The sequence below is a fragment of the Numida meleagris genome, chromosome 1 (genome assembly GCF_002078875.1).
Source record: "Numida meleagris isolate 19003 breed g44 Domestic line chromosome 1, NumMel1.0, whole genome shotgun sequence".
Classification (NCBI taxonomy): Eukaryota; Metazoa; Chordata; class Aves; order Galliformes; family Numididae; genus Numida; species Numida meleagris.
In genome coordinates, this window is record NC_034409.1 from 111476177 (window position 1) to 111500871 (window position 24695).

Here is a 24695-nt window from a genome sequence, read left to right on the forward strand (position 1 = left end):
GTTTATGTATATATATATTCAAAGTGAGTGATCCAGTAGAGCTCTTCTGCAAAGTGATGACTGCATGAATATAGTAATACCATGTTAAACCACGAAACTTGCACTATACCAATGGCCATTTGTTACTGTGTTGTCTCATTATAAGCCACTCTGCAGTGTAGAATGATCTGCATTCTTCTTTCTGATAGATGACAGTACACATTAGTGCATTTGCTGTAGCTAGTATGCTGATGGTACACCCTATTTTGAAACCTAGTTCCATGTCCAGTTTTATGTCATCTAGTTATAAGATGTATTTCATGAAGAGTAGTCAAGTGAGATGTTTTTCACTCTGAATATTTCCTGTGCTTCTATTTATAAATATTTTTATTTCTATGTTTAATATCTGTTCTGTGAAGGAAGAGCTTTATTTATGTATTGGTATTTAGGGAATTTATTCTTCTTCTGGTGGAAGGATATGGTCTTTTTTAAATAATGCAATAAGAAAAGAGAATGCTTTAAAAACACAAATTGATAGAGGTTTTAGCCTTCAAAGATTAAAGAGAGAAGTAAAAAGAATTTAAATGATGGGATTGATTTTTGATAATGTAATTGAGCTGATATATGACCTCAGGATAAATTTTTTCACAGATACATGGAAATTATTAAGTAATGCAGTTCCTCATGCCTGTGCTTATCCAAAGGTTCCACTGTGAAATTTATTTTCCTTTACATGGACTTTTTTTTAAAATGAAAAGCAGAATCAGCAAAATCTTGTGTCTTACATACGTTCATATTTACTCTAAAGAGAAAGCTATTTGTTTTGAATGTTTTGAATTTTTTAATTGGTATTTAAGACCAGAAAAATTTAAGAACTTGAAAAATCATTCAGGTTTTTGTATATGTGTCCAACAGAATTATATAGTAAAGAATGTCTTATGTGAGAGCTGCTCTGAAAGTAATGCCTTCTATTTTATTATGTTGACTCATGACATCAGAAGCGGCTGTTGGTAGTATGCCAGTAAGGGCTGAACCTTCCTGCCAACATTCTGTTACACGTTATTGCCACGTGACAGAAGGCAGCAGAGGGGCAGTCTGACACAATGGTATCTGACATGGAGGAGCGTATGAAGCAAAGGGGTGTCACTGAATTCCTTCATGTGGAAAAAATGGCACCCACTGACATTCATCAACCCCTGCTGAATGTTTAAGGAGACCAAGCAGTGGATGTGAGCACAGTGAGGCAGTGGGAGTTGCATTTCAGCAGTGCTGGGTGGCTATGCAGACTTTTCTGAGTGTGGCATGCAGACTCTTCTTCACCACTGGTGAAAATGCATAGCTAATGGTGGTGACTACTTTGAAAAACAGTGTTTTGCGGCTGAGAATTTTCTCTATCAATTAGTGTTACTGTGCTCTTTGTATCTGTTGTAGTTTCCACAGAAATGAATAGGAGGTGTTATTTTTGGAGCAAGCTACATATAACAGTAAATGGGAGTATTGTTTTCTGGATGTTTAAACTATTAAATTGCTACATTTTATACTTGTTAATAATCCTGTATTTAAATCTTCCTGTACCTTTATGAAGTAAAATTAGTTATATATAGAATATCTGTATTAGCTTTATCTAATCATTACTAGTAGTATAATGAGTGGAAATTCAGCATGTTATCTCTAGCATACTTTATATAACTCTTTAGAGATCGTTGATTTGGGCTATTGTTGTCAGTATGTGTTAAAGCTTTGCAGTGCTGTAGTAGTTACACTGGCATTTCAGTTTTATAATCAGAGTCTAAATTAGTATACAAAACAGCAGTAATCAGAACTGTCAAAAGAAATATTTGTGAGTCAGACTTTAACTGTGCTTATTACATAGAATAAGACAGTTATTCATTCAGCACATCCTCTTAGAGTTTCAACGCGTGTTTTCTTTTTTTGAGATTTTCATTAGATCTGCTTTACTAGCTAAATTTAAAAGTCAAAGTTTCTAGAAAATTGCTTGAGTCATGAAGAAACTCCTAGGATAGTTGCTTTATAACAAGTATGCAGACCTGGCTTGTACATGATATGTTTAATGGAAAAAATATGCAGGTAATGTTTTCTGTCCTCAGCCTAATGACCAAAGTGGGATTTTCACTGTGAGTCAAGTGAGAGGTTATTTGATTTAATTGGAGCATAAAATAAAAGGTATAAAAGCAGATATCTATTTGTAAACTGTTAGAGCACGGACAGTAGTGTTATACTCAACTGCTGCTTGTAATCTTGCTTTATAGATGAAGACTGCAGTAGTGGAGAAGTTGTTCTGCATCCATTTTCTTCACCACAATCACTTTCCAGTAGTACTTCCTCAAGTTCCTTTGGTCTAATTGCTGAAACGTATGATTCCTGGTCAGGTATGGTACAGCTGTATGGTAAAGCTGTTCGCTTTAAACTCTTCGACCTCTTGCAACTACTTTTCAGCTTATTACTTTTTATTACGTTAGAGAAATATATTTCACATTTATACCGTTTGCTAAAAATGCTTCTGCGTGTTTGATCAGTAAAGACTGGGAAGGCTTTTCTCTCCCATGAGACCATGGCAAACCTGGCCTGCGTTATATTATCAGAAAAGACTCTCATGCCTTTTAACAGGTTAATTAGAAGGGAAAGTATTTAAAAACAAACATTCAAACAAGTAATATAATGGTCTCATTTGCAATCAAATGTCCGTGGAGGATCCAGCAGAAGATTCACTACTGAACAGACCTAAGGGATTAGTTGCTACAGAGGGCTTGTTTCTGTAGTCATGAACTAACCAACCATGGAGAAGTCAGCCTAGACTTGAACACTTATACTGTATTTATGAAGTACTGTGTAAAACCAAGCATTATCACTGGAACTTGGTTAAGATGCTCCTCCATATGAATTAAGATTAACAGGTCTTCTGTGAAGTTGCAAGAGACTGATATCTGAGGCTGTTCACGTCTTTTTCAGCTGCTAGTTTTCTGGATAGGAAGTTAGAACAGCTGCAGTTACTGCTGCTGTTTCATTACTGGTAGGATTCCACCACTTATGCAGATACACAGATGTTTGTGTGATCACAAATGTGTCTAACCAAGGCAATTAAGTTAGTTAAATATATTAAAAATTAGCTCTGTCAACATGGTTCATTTGTAGTGGAATGATGTAAGATGTGTTCAAAAGAACAACACAGTTTCAGATATGAAAAGGCAATAATCTCTGGCAAAGGGTCAATGACAAGATAGGAAGATAACCTTGTCAGCCAGCCAAACTGCACAAACAGATCTATCTGCATGATCATCTTATTAAGGACGTGGTTCTCTGTTCTTGCTTGCATTGCATTGTATTACTTTTCTTTCTCCATAAATCCTAACCAGTTTTTTTTTTTTCACTGTGCAAGGTATTAACTAGTTTATTTTTGCATCATTCAGTGAGACAATAAAACTGCAATAGTAATGTTGATTTCATCTCTGAAGGTGTATTTTATCTAAGCTATTTGTGCTAGATTGTACTGTTACCTTTATGCTATAATATTTTTGTACCAAAACCTAGTAATAGTACGCAATCTAAGCTTTAACCAGATCAAAATGGAGGAGAGAGAAGACCTAGCAAGGGAGAAAAATCTGAAGACTTACTGGTCCCGGAATAGGCTCAACTGTACCTATACAATGCCTGATAAACTGTTGGAACACAACTCAGTTACCGAGCCATGTTCTGTGGTTAGGGTGAGGAACTATCATTGACTAGTTGGTAAAGCAGTAGCTGCTGGAACCGCATGTGAGATTTTTATGATTTCTGTCTGTTGTTTTGAAAGCCTTGTCTGATTTTTTTTCTGTATGGATTATAACTTCTTAAGTGAAATTACATCCCAAAAATACATTTTTTTCTATACCCAAGACATATACACATCACTTAACATAGTTTACTCTTGAAATAAATTGATCATTAGTCATTGACAATTTTTTTTATTTTCTGAGAACTATTGTGTTTTAAAAAAAAATGCTATTTTTATATCAGATCAAGATAGGAAAATAAGGAATCTTTTTGTTTCTTTTTCCTTTTTCTTCTTTTCTTTTTTCCCTCTGTCATCCAGAGTCAGATATTACTCTTGAAAATGATGAAAGTGCTGAGATGAGTGAAGAGAGCGAAACTGACAGTCAAAGTGATGAGAGTGAAAATAAATCTGAATTACCATTTTCTTCTAATGAAGACAAAGAAGAGATCATCTTTCAGAAAACTGTAACTGCTGTTCAGAATTGGTTCACTCTCTTTGGCTGGTCTAAGGGACCAAATCCCATTTCAATACCACATTCATTGAGAAGGTAATTCATATCTGCATAGAGCTAACTAGTGTCTGCCTAATGATATATAAAGATATATTGTATATGATCTGAGGAATATAGACACAGTCTAATGCACAGTCCTATATTAAGATTGTAGCATCTGTTTATGTATATAAACATGTCGTTTAGGTGTTATTTTTCATTTTCAGAAATATGTTTCTAAAGACAGTGCTCTCATATCACAGTGCAGTGTATGTGAAATATGCAGCTAGAACTAGGTGTCACCCTTTTTTTCTGAAATTTATTTTCCTCCCAGAATGAGCACAGTTCTATCAACTGTCTCTCCTTTGTTAGCATATATAACTTTCCAACGTTGTCTTTTTTTCTTTTTTTCCCCCACATAAGAAACAGGTGGGAAAGCAAACTTAATAATCAACGGTTCTGCAAACACTCTGGAAATATGTTGGCTTTAGTGGCATCACTTAGTTGATCCTGTCTGTTTTGGTATTTGCTAATGTAGAAGCCATTCTCCTGGGACACGTGTAGGCATTTATAAACATGATAGAAATCAGTTAGGTTTGGTGGAAAGCAGTGATAAACAGTCTTTTATTTATGAAATATTTCAAATAAAATTATTAACTATTCCATGAAATTCAAAATTCTTACCTTCTTATAAAAATTCTGTGGAAAGGAAAAAGTACTGCACTTGTCAGCCTTCTTGCCGCTATTTGTGTATCTTATTAAATTTATCATTGTTAATGATAATTTAATGTTAGATTGTGTTGCTCATTTAAAAGAATAATATCTGAAACTTTTTCTCTCTTAGTGATGTCTGTAAAGTCCAAATGACTTCTTCCCAAGAAAAGGTTTTTAAACACAATCTTGACAAAGGTACTATTTACAACATGTTATTCCACCTGAGCGGACAGTCGTTACCAGGCATTACATTGAACCAATCATTGCCCCTTGATCCAGTTGAACGAATGTTACAGCTCCACTGGCAGTATTCTACGTTGCTTACTTTCCTTAAGTAAGTACATGTGTGATAAAATTTCTGTCATTTCCCACCTTTTATTAGTGTTGTTCAAATGTAATTCCAACTAAACTGTAGGTTTAGGGACTCTTTTATGCCACATCTTTTGTGATGCAAGACTTCTGCTTTATAAATTTTAATAAATTTTTACTAAGGTATCCTCTGCAGGTATCACTAACTGAGATATCCTTTGATAGTGTTACATTTGACGCAGGGACTCTGGAGGAACTCTGCTCCTTCAGTTATGAAAGAAGATGTCTGTTAACCTGATTCTTTAGACTGAATAGATAATCAGATCAGATTTGCTATGAATGATTTTGTTATCTCACTGATGCAAGTTATCCAGTAATCACTGGCTTTAGCAATACCTTTTGAACGTGTTGTAATGTAGTTGTCTTTCATATTAATAACACCAAGAAATGAGAAAATTACTCCTGCTGCTGAGCAGTCTTAGATACTATCAACCTTCTCTGGCAGTCTTATTTTATCATGTAAAATGGAACACCTGTGAAAGATGGTGCAAATAAAAATTGACAAACTCTTCTTTATCCTTGTCTTTTGCTGTGAAATGGAAGACAATTACTTTCAGAGAAAGTCTAATGTTATGAAATCTTGAAAGATCATCTGAAGCCCTCAAATCCTGCATTTATGCATCTTTTTAGCACCTCAGTAGTGCTCAAGGGGCTGTCCTGCAATCTAAGATCTATTTACTTACTATCCTTAATGCAAGCTCTTCATCTGAAAATAATGGGTAGTAACCATAGAATCATAGAATTGCTCAGGATGGAAAGGACCTTCAAGATCATCAAGTCCAACTGCAACCTAACCATACTACCCTAACTAACAACCCACCACAAAATCATATACCCGAGCACCACATCCAAACAGTTTTTAAACACATTCAGGGATGGTGACTCAACCACGTTCCTGGGGAGCCTGTTCCAGTGCTTAACAACCCTTTCTGTATAGAAGTTTTTCCTGATATCCAACCTAAACCTCCCCTGGCGCAGCTTGAGGCCATTTTGCCTTGTCACCTGTCACCAGTGAGAAGAGACCAGCCCCACTCTCGCTGCAATCACCTTTCAGGTATTTGAAGAGAGCAATGAGGTCTCCCCTCAGCCTCCTCTTCCCTAGACTAAACAGCCCCAGTTCCTTTAGTCGCTCCTCATAGGGCATATTCTCCAAGCCCTTCACAAGCCTCATTGCTCTTGTAGTTGTATCCGAACTTATAATGAGGCCAATGTACATTGCTTCTCATATAACAGAAAGGTCAGAAGCTGTAGCAATATACTTGTGTCTGCTGGTGTATGTTTCTCATGTTTCAGGTCTCAGAACAGAATAGAAGTGAATGTGGTGCTGTCAGCAAGTATTTTTCCAGGGTACCTATCAACAGAACTATTCATAAGAGTGGTAAATTCCAACTTTTAAAAACTTCATGGATATGGGAAACTGGGCTGTTTATCTACCATTATCTCAAACAGTTTTCTTCTGTTATAGAAGTGTACTTTCAATGATTCCACCTTCCTTGAAATGCTAAATCATCTCATTAGATCCTGTAAGCTTACTCAGTGCAGTGAATCAAAAAGCCTGATGGAAGACTGTAAAAATGCTGTGCATGGCTTATTAAATTTAACTATTTTAAAATAAATTAAAAAAAAAGAAAAAGCTGTCTGAATCTTTACTTTGATAGCAGTATTGCTGATAACCATTTTAGTAGAGCAACCAAGGCATGGTAAAAAAAATACTGCCTTTTAGATTGCTTATAACAGTAGCAGGGAAGGAAAGAAAGATTTCCTCTGTGTCCAGTAACATTGGATTCTTATCTGCAACTTTTTAAAAAGAGGCAGAACAGTATTCTTCTGCGCATCATTGATAACGTAGTGGCAGATGATTTGGAAGAATCATGGCAGCAGTGTCAGAACGATATCTTTGGCTTTCTTCAGTAATGAGAACAAATGCTTACATATTCCTGTTGTTTTCACCACTTCAGTGTACATTCTGATACTAAGTAAAAGAATTGAGGGATACATCTCAACATATTTTCCCATTGTATCTTAAAGTCTGTAGTTATTAGGCAATGGACTGCTAAGAATGTTTTACCATTGTATTATTAATGACACCCTGCTGATTCTTCTTAAGGAGTGTTACATCCTTCCAGACATCAAGGCATCGAGTGTGTGGAAATACAATACTGAACAGCTCTCTAAGTGGATTCAAGAGATTTTCTTATCTATTTAATTAGTATACTGTTGTTTTTCTGAGATCAATGGGACAAAAAAAGTTCTTTAATTCTGACCTAAGAAAAGCCTTCTGTTTGCCACTAACTTAGGTCTGATGTCAAGTTAATATTCCTAGGAAAATTGTCAAGAGCAACTTCAAGATGTGCTTCCTCTTCTGAATCCTGTTACCCTTATTAACAGTCCTAAATTTCAGTAGGCAGATCAACTCATTCTGTTCAGTTCCTCTCCGGAGAGACTATACTAATCTTTGAGATGGAATCTGATGTGCCTTTCAGGGTCCTTCACCCTTAGCATTGGGATTTTATAGGTCCCTCTCAAACTGACATAGACTTTAATTTTTTTTTCTTCTGTCTAACTTCAAATGTCATTGTACCTCAGAGAAATAGTGAGATAGAATGTCTCTTTACCTTATTTATTTAAAAAAAAATTAATTGAGAAATGCAAACATTTATTCATAACATTGAGAATGAGCAGCACAAGAGGAAATATTTTTCCAAGGAGGTCAGCCAGAAAAGTCTTCCCATATACCTTATCTTTTTTATATTATAGCAGCTCCAAGGAGGCAGTTGTTTTGCATACCTTATGCTTCATGTTATTTCTAACAGTCTGTTTAGGAGTTTCTTTGAATTTTCATGGGATGCTTTTGCAGCAATGCTACCTTGGTCCAACATTTTCTACTAGTGGAGTCTGCTGGCTCTTGTGTCTGGTGTTCCCATCAAGATTTTCCAGGGAACTCAGGCAGATTTAGTATTGCATCTTGAAACTAATTCTGTTTTGTTCTTCTGCAGAATACCTTGCTATGCTTCTTAGTTAAGACAAGGAATTGGATATGCAAATAGCTCTGAGTGAGACCCGGCGTCTCGATGTTAGATTATGCTGTACTTCAACAAAGACTAGATGTCATCTCATGCTTTTGGATGGTTCAACAGCATATTTTGATGTAAAGCATCTCTTACAAACCTGATCTATGAAGTGAGATAAAAATACAGAGTTTGCTACTCTTGATCTAAAGCATGGTGTTAATTGCTTACTTTAAAGTTACAAATTTTAGGGTGAGTCAATCCCAATTGCAACAGCAATTGTAAAGAAATACTTAATTTGTTTTCAATGCAGTTAATTGGGATTTTAAAAAGAGCCTTTAGTCTTACTGAGTTTTGTCTGCTAACTCACACCTTCAGAGCAGAATTGGAACAGTAGCCAGTTGGTCAAGGCTGAAGGAGTATCTCTGTAAACAAATGCATCGATGAATGATGTCTGATCACTGGAAATGAAGACATAATCAATAGCCATCCTAGCAAAACTGCATGAGTTGGTACAGAGAACTAGACCTAGCTGGACTCTTGTGTTTGTATGCATTTTCTGCTAGATGATTGAACTGATGCTTAGTATTACTATATCCTATTAGTTTTTGCCTAGTCTACTTTGAGTCCTAACAGATTTCTCCAAAGTTTGTTCTTTATGGATATTCTTTTCCTACTGGTGCATTTAAGCTTTACCTAGGATACTTACATTTCTTCACAGTCGCTATTTAATAGTGCTTTTTGATCCTGTTTAAAAAATGTCAGATGTTTGTACTACTGGTACAGCTGTATTTAAAGATGGTAGGACAGCAAGAGTCAGCCTAGAGATGAGCAATTAATCTATCATCTGCCATCCCTGCCTATTCATTATGATTTGTGGAAAGTGCAACATTCCATCCTGTGGAAGCCCAGGAGAACATGCAGAGAATAGAGATACAGCTTTCAACTTTCTTCCACCAACTACTATTTTCTGGTCAGCATGGTTCAAATTATGTGTAATTCATCTTTCAAGTTTGTTGGCTACTGAAGCAGGAGGATGTTTTCACTGTTACAAACAATGTTCCAAGAATCAGTTTTATTTTTCTTGCTATCAAAAAGCTTATTTGGTACTTTATTGTGGCAATTAAGAAAAAAAACAAAACAAAACGGGCATTTTCAGTATAAGTAAAATTAATTTGTGGCCCTCCTCTGGACTTGCTTGAGTAGCTCCACATTTTTCTTGTAGTGGGGGCCCCAGACCTGGATGCAGGACATCAGATGAAGCCTCAAGAGTACAGCAGAGTAGAAGGGAACAATCACCTCCCTTGATCTGCTGGCCATTTCTCTTTTGATGCAGCCTGGGATACAGTTGGCTTTCCAGGTTGCAAGCATACGCTGCTGGTTCATGTTGATCTTTTCATCCACCAGGACCCCCAAGTCCTTCTCCCCATGGGCTGCTCTCCATGAATTCTCCTAGTCTGTAATCATGTCTGGGATTTCCCTGACCAGGGTGCAGTACGTTACACTTGGCCTTGTTGAACCTCATTTGGTTCACGTGGACCCACTTTTCAAGCCTGTCCAGGTCCTTCTGGATGGCATTCTTTCCTTCTGTTGTATCAGCTGCACCCCCCAGCTGGATGTCATCAGCAAACTTGCTGAGAGTGCACACAATCTCACTGTCTAGGTGGCTGAAAAAGATGAAGAGCAACAAACTCAAGTCCAACTTCTGGCTCCACACAGGACCGTCCAAAAATCAAACCCTATGTTTGAGAGTGCTGTTCAAATGCTTCTTGAGCTCTGACAGGTTTAGGGCTGTGACTAGTGCCCTGGGGAGTCTGTTCCAGTGCCTGACTACCCTCTCAGTGAGGAACCTTTTCCTAATTGCCAATCTGACCCTCGCCTGTTGCAGCTTCATGCAATGATGATATATAACATTGCTATGTAAGTTGCATCTGAAAAGATGAAAGTTGTGTTGTTTCCTCCTTTTAGTGTTTGGAAAGAACTGAAATTTTGGAGGGATTTCAGAGAACAGAGCTTATGATTTAACTGAAAATGGGAATATCAGACATTTTGAGTTTTAGAACCAGGCTACTAACTTGATCCTATTTTGGATCCCTGATTAAATATTTCTGTTTTAAGAAACATGCTGGATAATTTTATGAAACATAAAATTTCAATAATCTGATAGTGTCACTATATAAAATACGGAGACAAAAACATTATTCAGTGGGGTGAGAAATAAGCCGTCATACTTCTAATTTCAAACTGTCTATACTGTATGACTTTTCATGTACAAAGCAAATCAAATTTTGGTCTGTGTGGTACCAGAAAAGTATGATTACTTCATTTGTGTGAGGAAGTGGTTATATAACAAGAAAAGCTCATCCAATTATTTTCACATTAGCTGTTTTGAAAACACAGAGAGTGATGCAAATCTAGATATGCTACAAGAATTTTTCTGACCTAGGAATTAGGAAACTTTTGCGCTATCCCTATCCTGAGAAAATATTTCTACCTCTTTCCAGTAATGTATGAATTTATAAATATTATTCCTTCAACTGATTTTTGTAGTGTTCTTGCTATTTATTGCAATTGCATTTTTTTACTGCATTTTTTTATTGCATTTATTAGTCACCTGAGCAGATGACAGGTCAATGTGACAACGAACAGAATTTTGAAATACCCGTTTTTTACACCCATAAGACTTCTGGTATCAGTTCCACAGGCAGACAAAAGCATCATAAAGTTTTAATTCTACTAATGTTGTGTAATAATGGTCCTTTGGCTTAAACATGGAAATGTGTTTTGTATTTTGGTTCTTTTCAGTGTCATTCTTTATGAAGGAGCAATTCTCGTAAGGAATCATAGAATCGTTACGGTTGGAAAAGATCACTAAGAACATCTAATCCAACCCATCGCTACCATGCTCACTAAACCTTATAAGCATCTTGCTTTTAGCATCAGATACTTGTAGACACTGGAAGTGAGAACAAATGTCACAAATAGGAGCTATCTATTAAGCAGTTAATAAAACTGGATCATTCATCCCAAGTGTACGCAGATAGAATAGCTTATACATAGATTAAATAAGTTGAAAAACTTAACTACCCTTGGAAAGTGTTATCCTGCGTACTTATTAACTTTTTCCTTTATGATTTTAGAAGATTTTCTAGATAAAGATTTTCTTTATGATTTTAGAAGCCGAGGAGCAAGTCTTCCCCATGTTATTCCAGAATACCTATTTGAACCTGATGATTATAAGAAGTGGACTAAAATGCAAGCTGTGCTGCAGGTAGGCTTGTATTTTTTGTTAATTTTTTTCTTTTTTTTTTTTTAAAAGACCCCGTGCAAGTATTAGTTTTTCAAAACCTAACAGAAATTCTATGTGGACCAAGAGTAATCCTACCGTGGTGACTATTTTGTATTGAATAAATGTAAGCACATGTGTAAGAGTGAACAGAACTTCAAGTTGATGCTGATATTCATCTCCTTCTCCCAGATTTTTTCTTCTATTCTTTCTGGTACCTGCTATTAGTTTCTAACAGTAATCCATTTTTTCAAAATGGAATTAATTTTACTGCTTTCTGCCTATTTTTCTATTTTATTAAAAATATCCATTGTGTTGCTTCTTTGTTCTGATTGCTGCCTTCAGCTCCTGTCAATTCTGTAATGACCTTCTTATTCTTGAGATAGTGTTGAATAAGAAATGGTTCTAGCTGATCACTATTGCATTACAGCAAGCATATCAGTCATGTATACCATTGATTGATTATTGTTCTCTTGTGAATTTCCTATCCAAACTGTTGAAATTAATATTGAAAATAATAATTTCTCCTTTATCTGAAGGCTCATGCAGCTAACTCGAAAAAAGGAGTTGAGAAAAACTTAGTAATATTTAGCAACAAACAACTGTTAATTCTGGAGGACAGTGTATTTGAGACAATCAGCAAACAAGCTTGGACAGATGTGCTATTGCAGGTGTACAAGGTAAATTGCAGGTACTTTTGCTACTTAAATTCTGAAGACCTGATGGCAAAAAGAAAATGTTTTAAAGATCTTTAGGATACTCAAGAGATTGTTTTAAATGAGAACACTTTCATTTTCTTAGTCCTGAAATCAGCAGCGTGGCAACATGTTTAAATTAGGAAATACTATGTTAGAATACTCTGTGTCTTGTAGGATTAAAAGTTGTATAGATCTTTAATTACAAAAAAGAAAACCATGCCATACTTTTTGATTATTCTGTTTAGAAACTCTTTTCACTGGAAATACTTTGTTGGCTAGACATATATAAAACCATGGTATTTATCACCTTTTATTAGAGTGGAATTTTTAAATAGATAAGCATTTTTGTAATATTTATTTCCACTAAGGAACATGATCAGTATGGACCTCCACAACTGTATTTTTTTTTTTTTTTTGATGATGAGAGAGAAATACTTTGGATGTTTGAGTCATATTTTCCAAAGTAAACCCGATGTGCTCACAGGTGATCGGTAATATTTGCATGCCTGAAAATATTTAATTAATTCTATTCAAAAGGATTGGAAATATTTTAAAAACACAAATATTATATGGGCTCTTCAGAAAGAAATGGTTGTAATGGAGTGACTCCGCTGAAGATTTCTAAAGATGGTTAAGGGAATTGATTCAGCTACTACACAAAGAGAATTAGACTGAGCTGTGACTGTTCAGCCAGGAGAACTGAAGATTCCAGAGGAATCTTCAGCTATTTACACACATTGTAAATAAAGTGTAAAGAGAACAGATCCTGTCTCTCCACAGTGGTGAACAGTGGCACGGCAAAAGGCAGTGGCACAGCAAAAGGCAGTGGCACAAACTGAAATACAGGAAATTTCATTTAAACATAATAAAACTTTTTTTACTTCAATGCTGGTTCCACACTGGAACAGAATGCCCAGAGGAACTGTGGAGTCTCCATCCCTGGAGAAATCCCAACTCAGCTGGACATGTTCTAGCAATGCACTCTAGCTGATACAGCTTTAAGCAAGGAGTTTGGTCTAGATTGTGGATGTCCAACCTTTTGGCTTGCCTGGGCTGCATTGAGAGAAGAGGAATAACCTTGGGCTGCATCTAAAATACAGCATATAGTTAATGTGTATGTATATACATACATTTGAGAGCTTATGGGTTAAAGTCAGGGATCAGTCTGGTAAAGGAGATCTAGTGGTTGGGGTCTGTTACAGGCCACCTGATCAGGGGGAGCCTGTTGACAAGGCCTTCTTGCTCCAGCTGCAGGAGGTGTCGCGTTTGCGGGCTCTTGTCCTGATGGGGGATTTCAACCACCTGGACATCTGCTGGGTTAGTGGAAAGGCGGGCAGCAGACAGTCCAGCAGATTCCTGGAGTCTGTTGAGGATAAATTCCTGGTCCAGGTATTAGATGGACCAACCCGAGGTGAAGCCTTACTGGACCTGGTGCTCACCAACGTGGAGGAGAGCATTAGAGGGGTTAAGATTGGAGGCAGCCTGGGCTGTAGCGATCATGTCCTGGTGGAGTTTGTGATCTGGAGGAATGCAGGCCTGGCAAAGAGTAAAGTCAGGACCCTGAACTTCAGGAGAGCGAACTTCCAGCTGCTCAAGGAACTGCTGGGTGGGATCCCCTGGGAAACTATCCTTAAGGGCGTAGGAACAGAGCAGAGCTGGCAGGTCTTTAAGGACACCCTCCTGAGAGCGCAAGAGCTCTCCATTCCCCAGCAAAAGAAGTCGAGCAGAGGAGGTGGGCGACCGGCATGGCTGAGCAAGGACCTGCAGCTTAAACTGAGGGAAAAGAGAGAAATGTATGCGAAGTGGAAGCAGGGTTGTGTAGCCTGGGAGGAATATAGGGCTGTTGTCCGCATGTGTGGAGATAGGATCAGGAAAGCCAAGGCACAGGTAGAGCTAAACTTGGCTAGGGATGTGAAAAATAACATAATAAATAATAATGTGAAAAAAGAAGGGGTTCTACAGGTACATAGGCAGGAGGAGACAGGTCAAGGAGATTGTTCCCCCTCTGCTAAATGAGGATGGAGAAGTGGCTTCCTCAGACATGGAAAAAGCTGAGGTGCTCAATAAGTGCTTTCCCTCGGTCTTCACTGGTGGTCAGGCTCCCCGTGTCTGCCGGGACCCTGAACCTCGAGGTGTGGGTGAGAGGAGCGGATTCTGTCCCACTGTAACAGTGGAACAAGTTTGAGACCTCCTCATGAAACTGAATGTGTGGAAGTCCATGGGGCCGGATGATATCCATCCTAGGGTTCTGAGAGACATGGCTGATGTGGTTGCCGAGCCGCTCTCCATCATATTTGAAAAATCATGGCTGTCCGGTGAAGTCCCCAGTGACTGGAGAAAGGGAAATATTACTCCCATTTTTAAGAAAGGGAGAAAGGATGACCCGGAGAACTACAGGCCGGTAAGCCTCAGCTCTGTGCCTGGGAAGATCATGGAGCAGATCCTCCTAGAAGACATGTTAAGGCACATACGTGACAAGGAGGCGATCCGAGACAGCCAGCATGGCTTCACCAAGGGCAGATCTTGCCTGACCAATCTGGTGGCCTTCTACGATGGAGTGACAGCATCGGTGGATGGGAGGAGGGTGATGGATGTCATCTACCTGGACTTCTCCAAAGCCTTTGACAGGGTCCCTCATCAAATCCTTCTCTCCAAATTGGAGAGGTATGGATTTGAAGGATGGACTGTTTGGTGGGTTAAGAACTGGTTGGCTGGTCGCAGCCAAAGGATTGTGATAAATGTTTCTATGTCAGGGTGGAGGCCGGTCACGAGTGGTGTCCCCCAAGGCTCAGTCCTGGGACCGGTGCTCTTCAATGTCTTTATCAGTGACATAGATGATGGAATTGAGTGTGCCCTCAGCAAGTTTGCAGATGACACCAAGCTGAGCGGTGCAGTCGATACATTGGAAGGAAGGGAAGCCATCCAGAGGGACCTGGACAGGCTGGAAAAGTGGGCCCACGTGAACCTAATGAGGTTCAACAAGGCCAAGAGCAAGGTGCTGCACTTGGGCCAGGGCAACCCCAGGTATTTATACAACCTGGGTGAAGAACTCCTTGAGAGCAGCCCTGCGGAGAGGGACTTGGGTGTCCTGGTGGACGAGAAGCTGGACATGAGCCAGAAGTGTGCGCTGACGGCCCGGAGGGCCAACTATGTTCTGGGCTGCATTAAAAGAGGAGTGGTCAGCAGGGAGAGGGAGGTGGTGGTCCCCCTCTCCTCGGCTCTTGTGAGGCCCCATCTGGAGTACTGTGTCCAGGCCTGGGGCCCCCAGCACAAGAAGGATGTGGAGCTCTTGGAAAGAGTGCAGAGGAGGGCGACCAAGATGATCAGAGGGCTGGAGCACCTCTCCTATGAGGAAAGGTTGAGGGAACTGGGCTTGTTTAGTTTGGAGAAGAGAAGGCTCCGGGGAGACCTCCTTGTGGCCTTCCAATACTTGAAGGGAGCGTATAAACAGGAGGGGGATCGATTGTTTGTGAGGGTAGATAGCGATAGGACAAGGGGGAATGGTTTTAAGCTGAGACAGGGGAGATTTAGGTTAGATATTAGAAGGAAGTTTTTCACACAGAGGGTGGTGATGCACTGGAACAGGTTGCCCAAGGAGGTTGTGGACGCTCCGTCCCTGGAGGCATTCAAGGCCAGGCTGGACGTGGCTCTGATCAGCCCGGTCTAGTGGTTGGCGACCCTGCACTTAGCAGGGGGGTTGAGACCCGATGATCCTTGAGGTCCTTTTCAACCCAGGCCATTCTGTGATTCTGTGATTCTATGATCTGAGACAGCCAGCATGGCTTCACCAAGGGCAGATCTTGCCTGGTGGCCTTCTGTGATGGAGTGGTGGCATGGGTGGACAGGGAAAGGGCAACGGATGTCATCTACCTGGGCTTCTGCAAAGCCTTTGATGTGGTCCCTCACCACATCCTTCTCTCTAAATTGAAGAGGTACGGATTTGAAAGTTGGACTGTTTGATGGATTAAGAACTGGTTGTCTGGGCGCAGCCAAAGGGTTGTGATCAACGGTTCTGTGTCTGGGTGGAAGCCGGTGACAAGTGGTGTCTCCCAAGGGTCCGTCTTGGGACCAGTGCTCTTCAACATCTTCATCAGTGACACAGAGGATGGCATTGAGTGCACCCTCCGCACGTTTGCAGACGACACCAAGCTGAGCGGTGCAGTCGATACACCGGAGGGAAGGGAAGCCATCCAGAGGGACCTGGACAGGCTGGAAAAGTGGGCCCACGTGAACCTAATGAGGTTCAACAAGGCCAAGAGCAAGGTGCTGCACTTGGGCCGGGGCAACCCCAGGGGTTTATACAGACTGGGGGAAGATCTCGTTGGAAATGCATTGGAAGGGATGGTGGCAACTTGAGAATATTGCAACACTACAGAGGAATGGAAAGGAGAGGTGTTAAAGAATTTGTTCATGTGGAGATTGCATTCCTTTTTTCTTTTGCATTTATTCACATAATAAAGTAACATTGCAGAAATCTAGATGCTCCTGTGCTACTTAACTCCACTTAGGTTTAGACACCACCTGAGGAGAGGGGAGGAGTGCAGCGGTGTGACACGCTGCAGTGTCTGTGACATCAGCAGGACGAGTCACAGTGCGGGGCGTGTCAGGAGGCTGTGAAAGAGACAGCATCGCCTCGCTACGGCCTAGGCCTTTGGTGAGTGCAGCGTGCACATCCTAATGGCCATGGCTCGGGTGCTCTTCGTCGCCCTGGCTTTGCTGCGCGTGATCGTGCAGTTTTGGTTGAGAATTGTTCGTTCTTATGTGGGAATGCACAAGTATGTGCACTCGCGAGTGCAGCAGCTGAGTTCCTATGTGGCTCAGCTTCTGCACAGTATGGCACAGGGGAGCCAGGAGAGGCAGGAGCAGAGCGGAGTGGGCAGAGGAGCCCCACTCTTCGCTGCCTTGCAGCACTGGCAGCTCTGGGCCTTTGCTGGGCTGCTTGTCCTGTTTGTTGGGCTCGGCTTCTGGCTCCGCAACAAGAGATGCAAGCCGGGCAGTGGCAACGAGGAGGAAAGCTCCCCAGGCAAGGAGGAGGACAAGGAGGTGGAAGTGGACAGTGAGTCATGTGACGAGGAGTGTCCCCTGGGCAGAGTTTGGGCCCATGGCACCCACTGGCCGGCAGCGCAGATGGCCGAAAAGTGCCAGGTGGTGGAGGAGCTGGTGGATGATCTTCTTCAGGTCTGCTGGGGAAGCTCTTGCCACAGCTTCAAGCCACGGCTGCAGCCAGCTATCGGGGTGGCCTGCGTCCACGAAGGGTGGAGTGCCCGTGAAGACAACGTGCTCTACCGCCTGCTCGTGCCCCTGAGGGCTCCCCCCGGGCACGCCTTCCACGTGGAGCTGGGCGACGAGGAGGAGACGTGGGCGAAGACATCCTGTGTGCGCGTAGAGCTGGAGTGCACCTGCGCGAGGGAGCGGCTGCTGGGGGACATGCTGTGCTTTGTCCACCACGCTCAGGACAAGCTGGGAGAGAAACAGGAGCCCAGCCTGCTCGAGACCTTCTGCGAGGGCTCCTACCTGGATGTGGAGAAAACCACCCTCTGGCTCCAGAACGAGGTGAAGGAGGCTTGGAGGCGTCTGCCTCTGTCTCGCCACTGCCACCTGACGGTGCTGCCCTCCCAGCGCTCCTGCAAGCTCAAGCTGACCACCCCCTCCAAGAGAACCCTCTCTGTGGAGATGCTGCTCGGGCTGCAGCTGGACAACTCGGGCACCTTCCTGAACCTTGAGTAGGCTGAAGGCAGCTTCACCAGCGGCACAGCGCGGCCCAGATGTTGCACTGTGGCAGAGACGCAGTTTGTCGGAGACAGCCTGGCCATCTGCCTGAACTCCAACCAGTGCGCAGATGCCAATAAATTGTTTGTGTGAGCAAACACTCTGCCTGTGAGCGTTTGCATCGAACTCTATGGGGGAGAGGGAGCACAGGGGGCTGAGTGCCCCACAGCCACACAACCAGGGAGCATTGGTGGTCAGGCTCCCCATGTCTGCCAGGACCCTGACCCTCGAGGTGTGGGTGAGAGGAGCGGATTCTGTCCCACGGTGACAGTGGAACAAGCCCGAGAATTCCTCGTGAAACTGAGCGTACATGAGTCCCTGGGGCCGGATGATGTGCATCCCAGGGTTCTGAGAGAGATGGGTGATGTGGTTGCCGAGCCGCTCTCCATCGTATTTGAAAAATCATGGCTGTCGGGTGAAATCCCCAGCGACTGGGAAAAGGGAAACATTGCTCCCATTGTTAAGGACGGGAGAAAGGACGACCCGGGGAACTACAGGCCGGTGAGCCTCAGCTCTGTGCCTGGGAAGATCACGGAGCAGATTCTCCTGGTTACCACGATAAGGCACATACGAGATGAGGAGGTTCAAGGGCTTTAAACTCGGTATGAAGGGGGGTGGGGGTGAAACCAGGGTCACTAGTAAGGACCCTGTATGTAATGAGCCAATGCTTCTGGGAGGGGCTTGTGCTAGTAAGATCCCACAGTCTTGTGGGGGGAAGGAGGAGGACGACACACCCTTTTGTAGGAAGAACACAAGGGATGATGTGAGGTTGGTGGCTATGGTAACACGTGAGCATGGACAAGGGGGTATTAGGGCTTTAGGAAGCAGTGGGGGAGAACTTCAGATTTCTTCTGGAAGTTTGAGGGAAGGCCCCTCTAGAAAGGTAGTGTGCCGGAAAGCCCAGCTGCAGTGCCTTTACACTAATGCACACAGCATGGGAAATAAGTGGGAGGAACTGGAAACCGTGATGTGCTTGGAAAATTATGATCTGGTTGCTATCACGGAAACGTGGTGGGACGAATCCCACGATTGTAACACTCTGATTGAGGGCTACAACCTCTTCAGAAGGGATAGACAGGGCAGGAAGGGAGGGGGAGTTGCCCTCTACGTTAGGAAGTGGATAGATTGTGAAGAGCTGTGTCTGTGTAACAGCCATGACCAGGTTGAGAGCTTATGGGTTGAAGTCAGGGATCGGTCCGGTAAAGGAGACCTAGTGGTTGGAGTCTGTTACAGGCCACCTGATCAGGGGGAGCCGGATTCTATGATATAACAAAACTTTTTTTAAAATACATACTTTCTATTAAAAAAGTGTGGGCAACAAAAACATAAAACTTGTGAGATATTTAATCTAGGCTTGTGTGTGAAACTAATGCATCAGTCTAGTTTAATGGAAAATTTTTAGTGAGTTCTCAATATGCTTGTCGGAGATTTCTGACGACATTTTACTCGTTGTATACTTAATCCTTGAAAACAATTGTTCATAAATGCATACTTGCTGCCAAAAAGTGATGACGTGTGTAAGGTGTGACTGAGAAGCAAGGGATATTTTTCTCTGGTAAGATGGATCTTACTAAAGTCTAGTAAAGAGACGTGATCAAATATTTGAGTTGATTATCTGATTGCAACTCTGTGCACTCCACTTGAACAATCACAGGTAATGTATTTATGTTGACTGAAAATGGATTTGCAAGTATACTGAAAGATTGTGTAAAATATCATAGAATCGTAAAATGGCTTGGGTTGGATGGGACCTCAAGGTTCATCAATTTGTAATAAAGAATAAACAGAACTCTTAATATTACACAAATTTACCCTGGGTCTAGTCACTTGGCATTCAGTGTTCTAATTTCTCTTTCATATCATCTTATTCAAACCTGTTTTGTGATAAGGGTGGCCATGGCTGATGCCAAACAGGATTTATTTTTTTGCTTACTTTGGAAAGGAAGCATCAGAACAATAAAGAAAAACAGGATATGAACTGTCAAGACAGCAAGATTGTTTTATATAAAAAATATTTATTAGGACTAGTATTTAAATACTCTGAATTTAAGAGAATGTTTCATGTCTTAAAAGGTGTTTCAGTAAAATGAAACTAGAGACAAGCATTTTAGTGATTGCCATTGAGATAAGATGAAACAGAATCCTTTCCTTGTCAGATAGCATGCTGCAATTTTAAGAAAATGTTGAAGTAATTCATCTATTCATGAGAGATGTTCTGTTATCCAATTTGATTTTGGAAATAAGTATAGTATTGTTTATCAACCAGAATGTCATCTCTTACTGCTTTCGTGTCCATGCCTGATGCACTATGGCCCACTTTCCTATTACAAAATCTTCTATTACTGCAGAATTTCCAGAGGAATAAACATACACATAACTCTAGCTTGTAGAAATGGAAAATCAAGTTTATTCTGAAAAAAAATAAAAGGCATAACCTGTGGAGAACAAAGGGTAATAAAGGTATACTTGTAGCTTTCTTTATGAGCATGGGCTGAGATGCTGCTGGCATTCCAAACATTTGAAACATAATGGAAAGATATGGACCAACAATAAAATCAGTTTTTTAACCTTGGGTCAAGTTAGTTTTTCAAGAAAGATAGTCTTTAGATATACTGAACATGTAGTAATGAGGATGTTTTTCATAGTTAAAAGTATTAACATTTCCTGACCTTATATCTGAAATTTTTTTTATATGGTGTACTGCATGCTAATTCTCTGGTCCTTCAACAGTGTCTAAACAGGAATTTAGACATTGGCATCTTGGGTTATGAATGGTTTGAACTTTCTTGGTAAAAGACAGTAAAAGAATGTTTTATAGGTAAACAACATTTTGTATTTTCTCTTAAGTGCAGTTGCCATTACTCTTTCCTGTTTTGATTCTTTTGATAGAATGTCAGTTGATACTGATGGAGGAACATTGTAATAAATTGACCTGCAAGGACACTGCAGTTTAGGAAAGGCAGAAAGTATTTATTTACTTTCTCTTTTGTTGTTGTTCAGATTGTTATCTGACAGTAATGATGTAAAATCAAAAGATTTCTTTCTCTCTTAAGATAGTCATATTCATCTCAATTAACTATCATGGAGAGAAATCAAAATATTTCTAAACAAGCTAAAATTAAGTTAGTTCAGATATGTTTGCATGGTACTAGATTATGCTGAACTGAAATGCTTCAAAGTGACTCAATTTTCTTTTATTGTAATTAAACAATGATGGATGATATAGTTTGGTCTCATGTATGTTAATAGTCAACTGTGTTTTATGTATTAGTTTGTCACAAAAGGTTTTTTTCACACAAAGTTGAAAGCAATGATGACAATCCTTCATGTCATCTGGAAAAAAGATATCCAGGTATATGCGTAGGGACTTCAAAGTTATGTGACTGTAGCTGTGCTATACTTAATGAGAGTTCCTCTCCGTCTGTAGCGAATGGAGGGATTAAAAAATTTTATCACCTTGGCTCCAGAAACCGATGCCTTTTTTACAAACTGCTAATATGAAGGGAAACAGTTATAAAAAGGGGTGCAAGCTGGTTCCATTCTGATTTCAGGCTTCTCTTCATGGAATTAGTGTAGCTCCCATTTATGGCCATGGTCCTTGATGCTCTTAGTCACTGGACAGGGTTGTCAGACCTGTTATTTCAATTTGGAAAAAAAAAATAGAAGTATGGTGTACAAATTTTGATTTTAACTTGTTTATTTTTCTTGTATACTGCATAATATATACAGTATATATAATTTCCTAAATTTTTTAATGTGGGTTCATGCAAGACATAATCAATGACCTCTGAGTATGAAGAATTTTACTGTAGATATAGCAGATTTTTTCAGTAGAAACTGTTAGTGTAATCTGGATCTAAAGGATCATCTGTGCCATGAACTATATCATTTCAAGACTGCTTATAGATTGCATTGGAGATGAGTTTAGTAGTTCAGTAATTAATACTTTTTTTTCTTAGACTATGCACAGTTCTTCGTGGAATATGGCATGGTTCACTGATATCAGCTAGTTCATCAAAACTTGGAAAAAGTTGGAAACATAGTATTTTGAAAACTTCTATTTTTTTTTTTTGTTTAAGGAAGTAAAAGGATTCCATAAAACCTCAGCAGATCTGTTCTCTGTCATACATGTATGCTATGTGCTATTTCTAAAATATTTACTAAACTAGAAAACTTTTGGAGTTTGAAATGCTACTTTTTAATCATTTGACTGGAAATAGTTCTTTGTGCAGTTTGTGTTTAAAACACTTTTTCTAATTCCAGGTGTTTGTTCTACCACGTGTTTCTTCACATAATACTGCTGATCTGATCAATTTGGAAAAGATGCAGAACGTGCCAAGAATAAACTCAGAAATTTTATCCAGTAATATATATTCTCCATATGAACGAATCATCCTCACTTGGTTGAATAAAAATTATGAGAATAATCGAAAAACTGTGTGGAAAGATGCTCAAAAAGGTGATTTTTTTTTTTTCCCCCCACTATACTCTCACTTCTAATACTCCTTTTGTTGACTTTAAAAATCATTATTCATGAAGGTATCATGACAACTTTCCACTGAAATAATTTTTTGGGGGAGAAATTACTGCCTACCCAAACATATTTCTATTTCTTGTGTTTCTGCGTTACACGATCAATGACTATCACTGTTCATGAAATATCTCCTCTTGTTCTGGTACAGTTTCTAGCTAGGCATAAAGGGTGAAGTGTGGTCAGTCTTCCCAGTTTCTTCTTTCCATTATTGACCAGAAGAAGGAAATGCTAGCAATAATCACTTTCTCTTAGTTTTCCTGTCTATGGTCATATTCAGTTGTTTGTTCTTGTGTTTATAGCAGTGTGTTTGTGTGCTAGTTTTGTCAGAATTTTTAGAGTAGTTTTTGTATGAACTTAATTCTAATGCCTAAATTCTAGTTTTGAATTAGGGAGGGATGTGATGGAGACCAGATTGTTTCCTGCTTGTCGGGGTAGTCTGACTTCTCATGATGGTTTGAGTAAGGTTAGACGAAATGACCTGTTCACTTAAGACTGACCTGAGCAGTTCTAGTATTCAAATCTGGTAAAACAGATATGCTGACTGTTCATCCCTTAGCAATTGTTACTTCTATTTCCTGGTAAGACTTCTCCCTTCTGCTTCTTGACCCTAACTTCATGCTATCTTTCGTTTTGAATGAGTAGTTAACACGAAGAAGATGAAGTCCAATTATTATCAGGGAAGAACTCCACAAGAATGGCTCATAAGCCACAAGCAGAAAAGGTTGTCTAGTGTCATTTTTTTTCTTGAGTGATTTCTAGCCTATTTGAATTATGGATAATCTATTTGCATATCATTTCTCTAAGTCTGATTTGGACGTATTCTCTACCTTAACTATGTTTTGAATATCCCATTGCGTTTCTCATTTTATCTGTGTAGAAACTAATTATACTGAATATTCTCAGATGTGTTGAATAATCCTAGAGATAAGATGAAAGATCAGTTTGTACTTCATACATCCAATAGGAACAGATTTCTGCCTGTCAACTAATAGTTTGGATCTGATTTTATGATTAACTTGGGCAGATTCCCTAGTTTAAGTAATATACCCTACAGTAAATATATTTACAATGTATTATTTTTGTGTCTAGTGCCTGCTCCAATGAAACCATCTTAAAGGAGCAAGTAGTCTGCTCCTTTTACTGCAAGTTACTGTTGCGTGTTATGTGAGTCCATGTGTATAGATAACAACTTGCAGAGAGAATGGCCAATGTTGTTGTTTGCCATAAATGCTGTATGGGTATATTAGAAACATAGTGTATTCCAAGTTGGAAGGCACCCATAAGGATCACTGAGTCCAGCTCTTGGGTCCAGACAGGACCACCCAAAAATCAGACCATATGACTGAGAGAGTTTTCCAGATGCTTCTTCCAGCTCAGTGCCATTACCACTTCCCTGGGAAGCTTGTTCTACAGTGTCTGACCACCTCTTGGTGAAGAGCCTTTTTCTGATATGCAACCTGAACTTCCCCTGTCACAGCTTCATGCTGTTCCATCATAGAATCACCAAGGTTAGAAGTGTTGGTATGGTTTAGATATCTGTAAGAGGATTGTTTTTACTGCTCCAGAGGTACTCCAATACTCCAGTGTGGCATAAGTCTCCTATGTGTTAATCGTATAGAATCATTATGGTTGGAAAAGACCTCCAAGATCATCCAGCCCAAGTGCCCACCTATCACCAATATTTCCCCACTAAACTATGTCCCTTAGTACAACATTTAAATGTTTCGTGAACACGTCCAGGAACAGTGATTCAACCACCTCCCAGGGGCAGCCTACTCCAGCGCCTGCCCACTCTTTGGAAGAAGAAAATTTTTCTAACATCCAACCTGAATCTCTCCTGGCACAACTTGTGGCCATTCCCTCTCATCCTATTGCTAGTTATGCGGAAGAAGAGGCCGACCCATACCTCACCACAACCTCTTTTCAGGTGGTTGTAGAGAGCAGTAAGGTCTCCCCTGAGCCTCCTCTTCTCCAGACTGAGCAATCCCAGCTGCTTTTCATAAGACTTGTTCTCCAGATCCCTCACCAGCTTCACTGCCCTTCTCTGGACATGCTCCAGGGCCTCGAAGTCTTTCT

The 24695-nt window shown here is 40.4% G+C and overlaps 1 protein-coding gene across 8 annotated transcripts in view; it reads left to right on the forward strand.

Moving 5' to 3' along the window:
* The window catches only part of CFAP47 (cilia and flagella associated protein 47), a 280469-nt gene that overhangs the window by 61382 nt on the left and 194392 nt on the right, over window positions 1–24695 (forward strand). For all 8 annotated transcript variants that reach the window (XR_002442056.1, XR_002442057.1, XM_021408018.1 and 5 more), the window contains 6 exons: window positions 2250–2369; window positions 4070–4298; window positions 5086–5289; window positions 11510–11603; window positions 12158–12298; window positions 22349–22544. Coding sequence is in view for 6 of the 8 variants with exons in the window: in XM_021408018.1 (XP_021263693.1) it covers window positions 2250–2369; window positions 4070–4298; window positions 5086–5289; window positions 11510–11603; window positions 12158–12298; window positions 22349–22544 (984 nt within the window). In the remaining 2 variants the exon portion in view is untranslated. The remainder of the gene's footprint in view (window positions 1–2249; window positions 2370–4069; window positions 4299–5085; window positions 5290–11509; window positions 11604–12157; window positions 12299–22348; window positions 22545–24695) is intronic.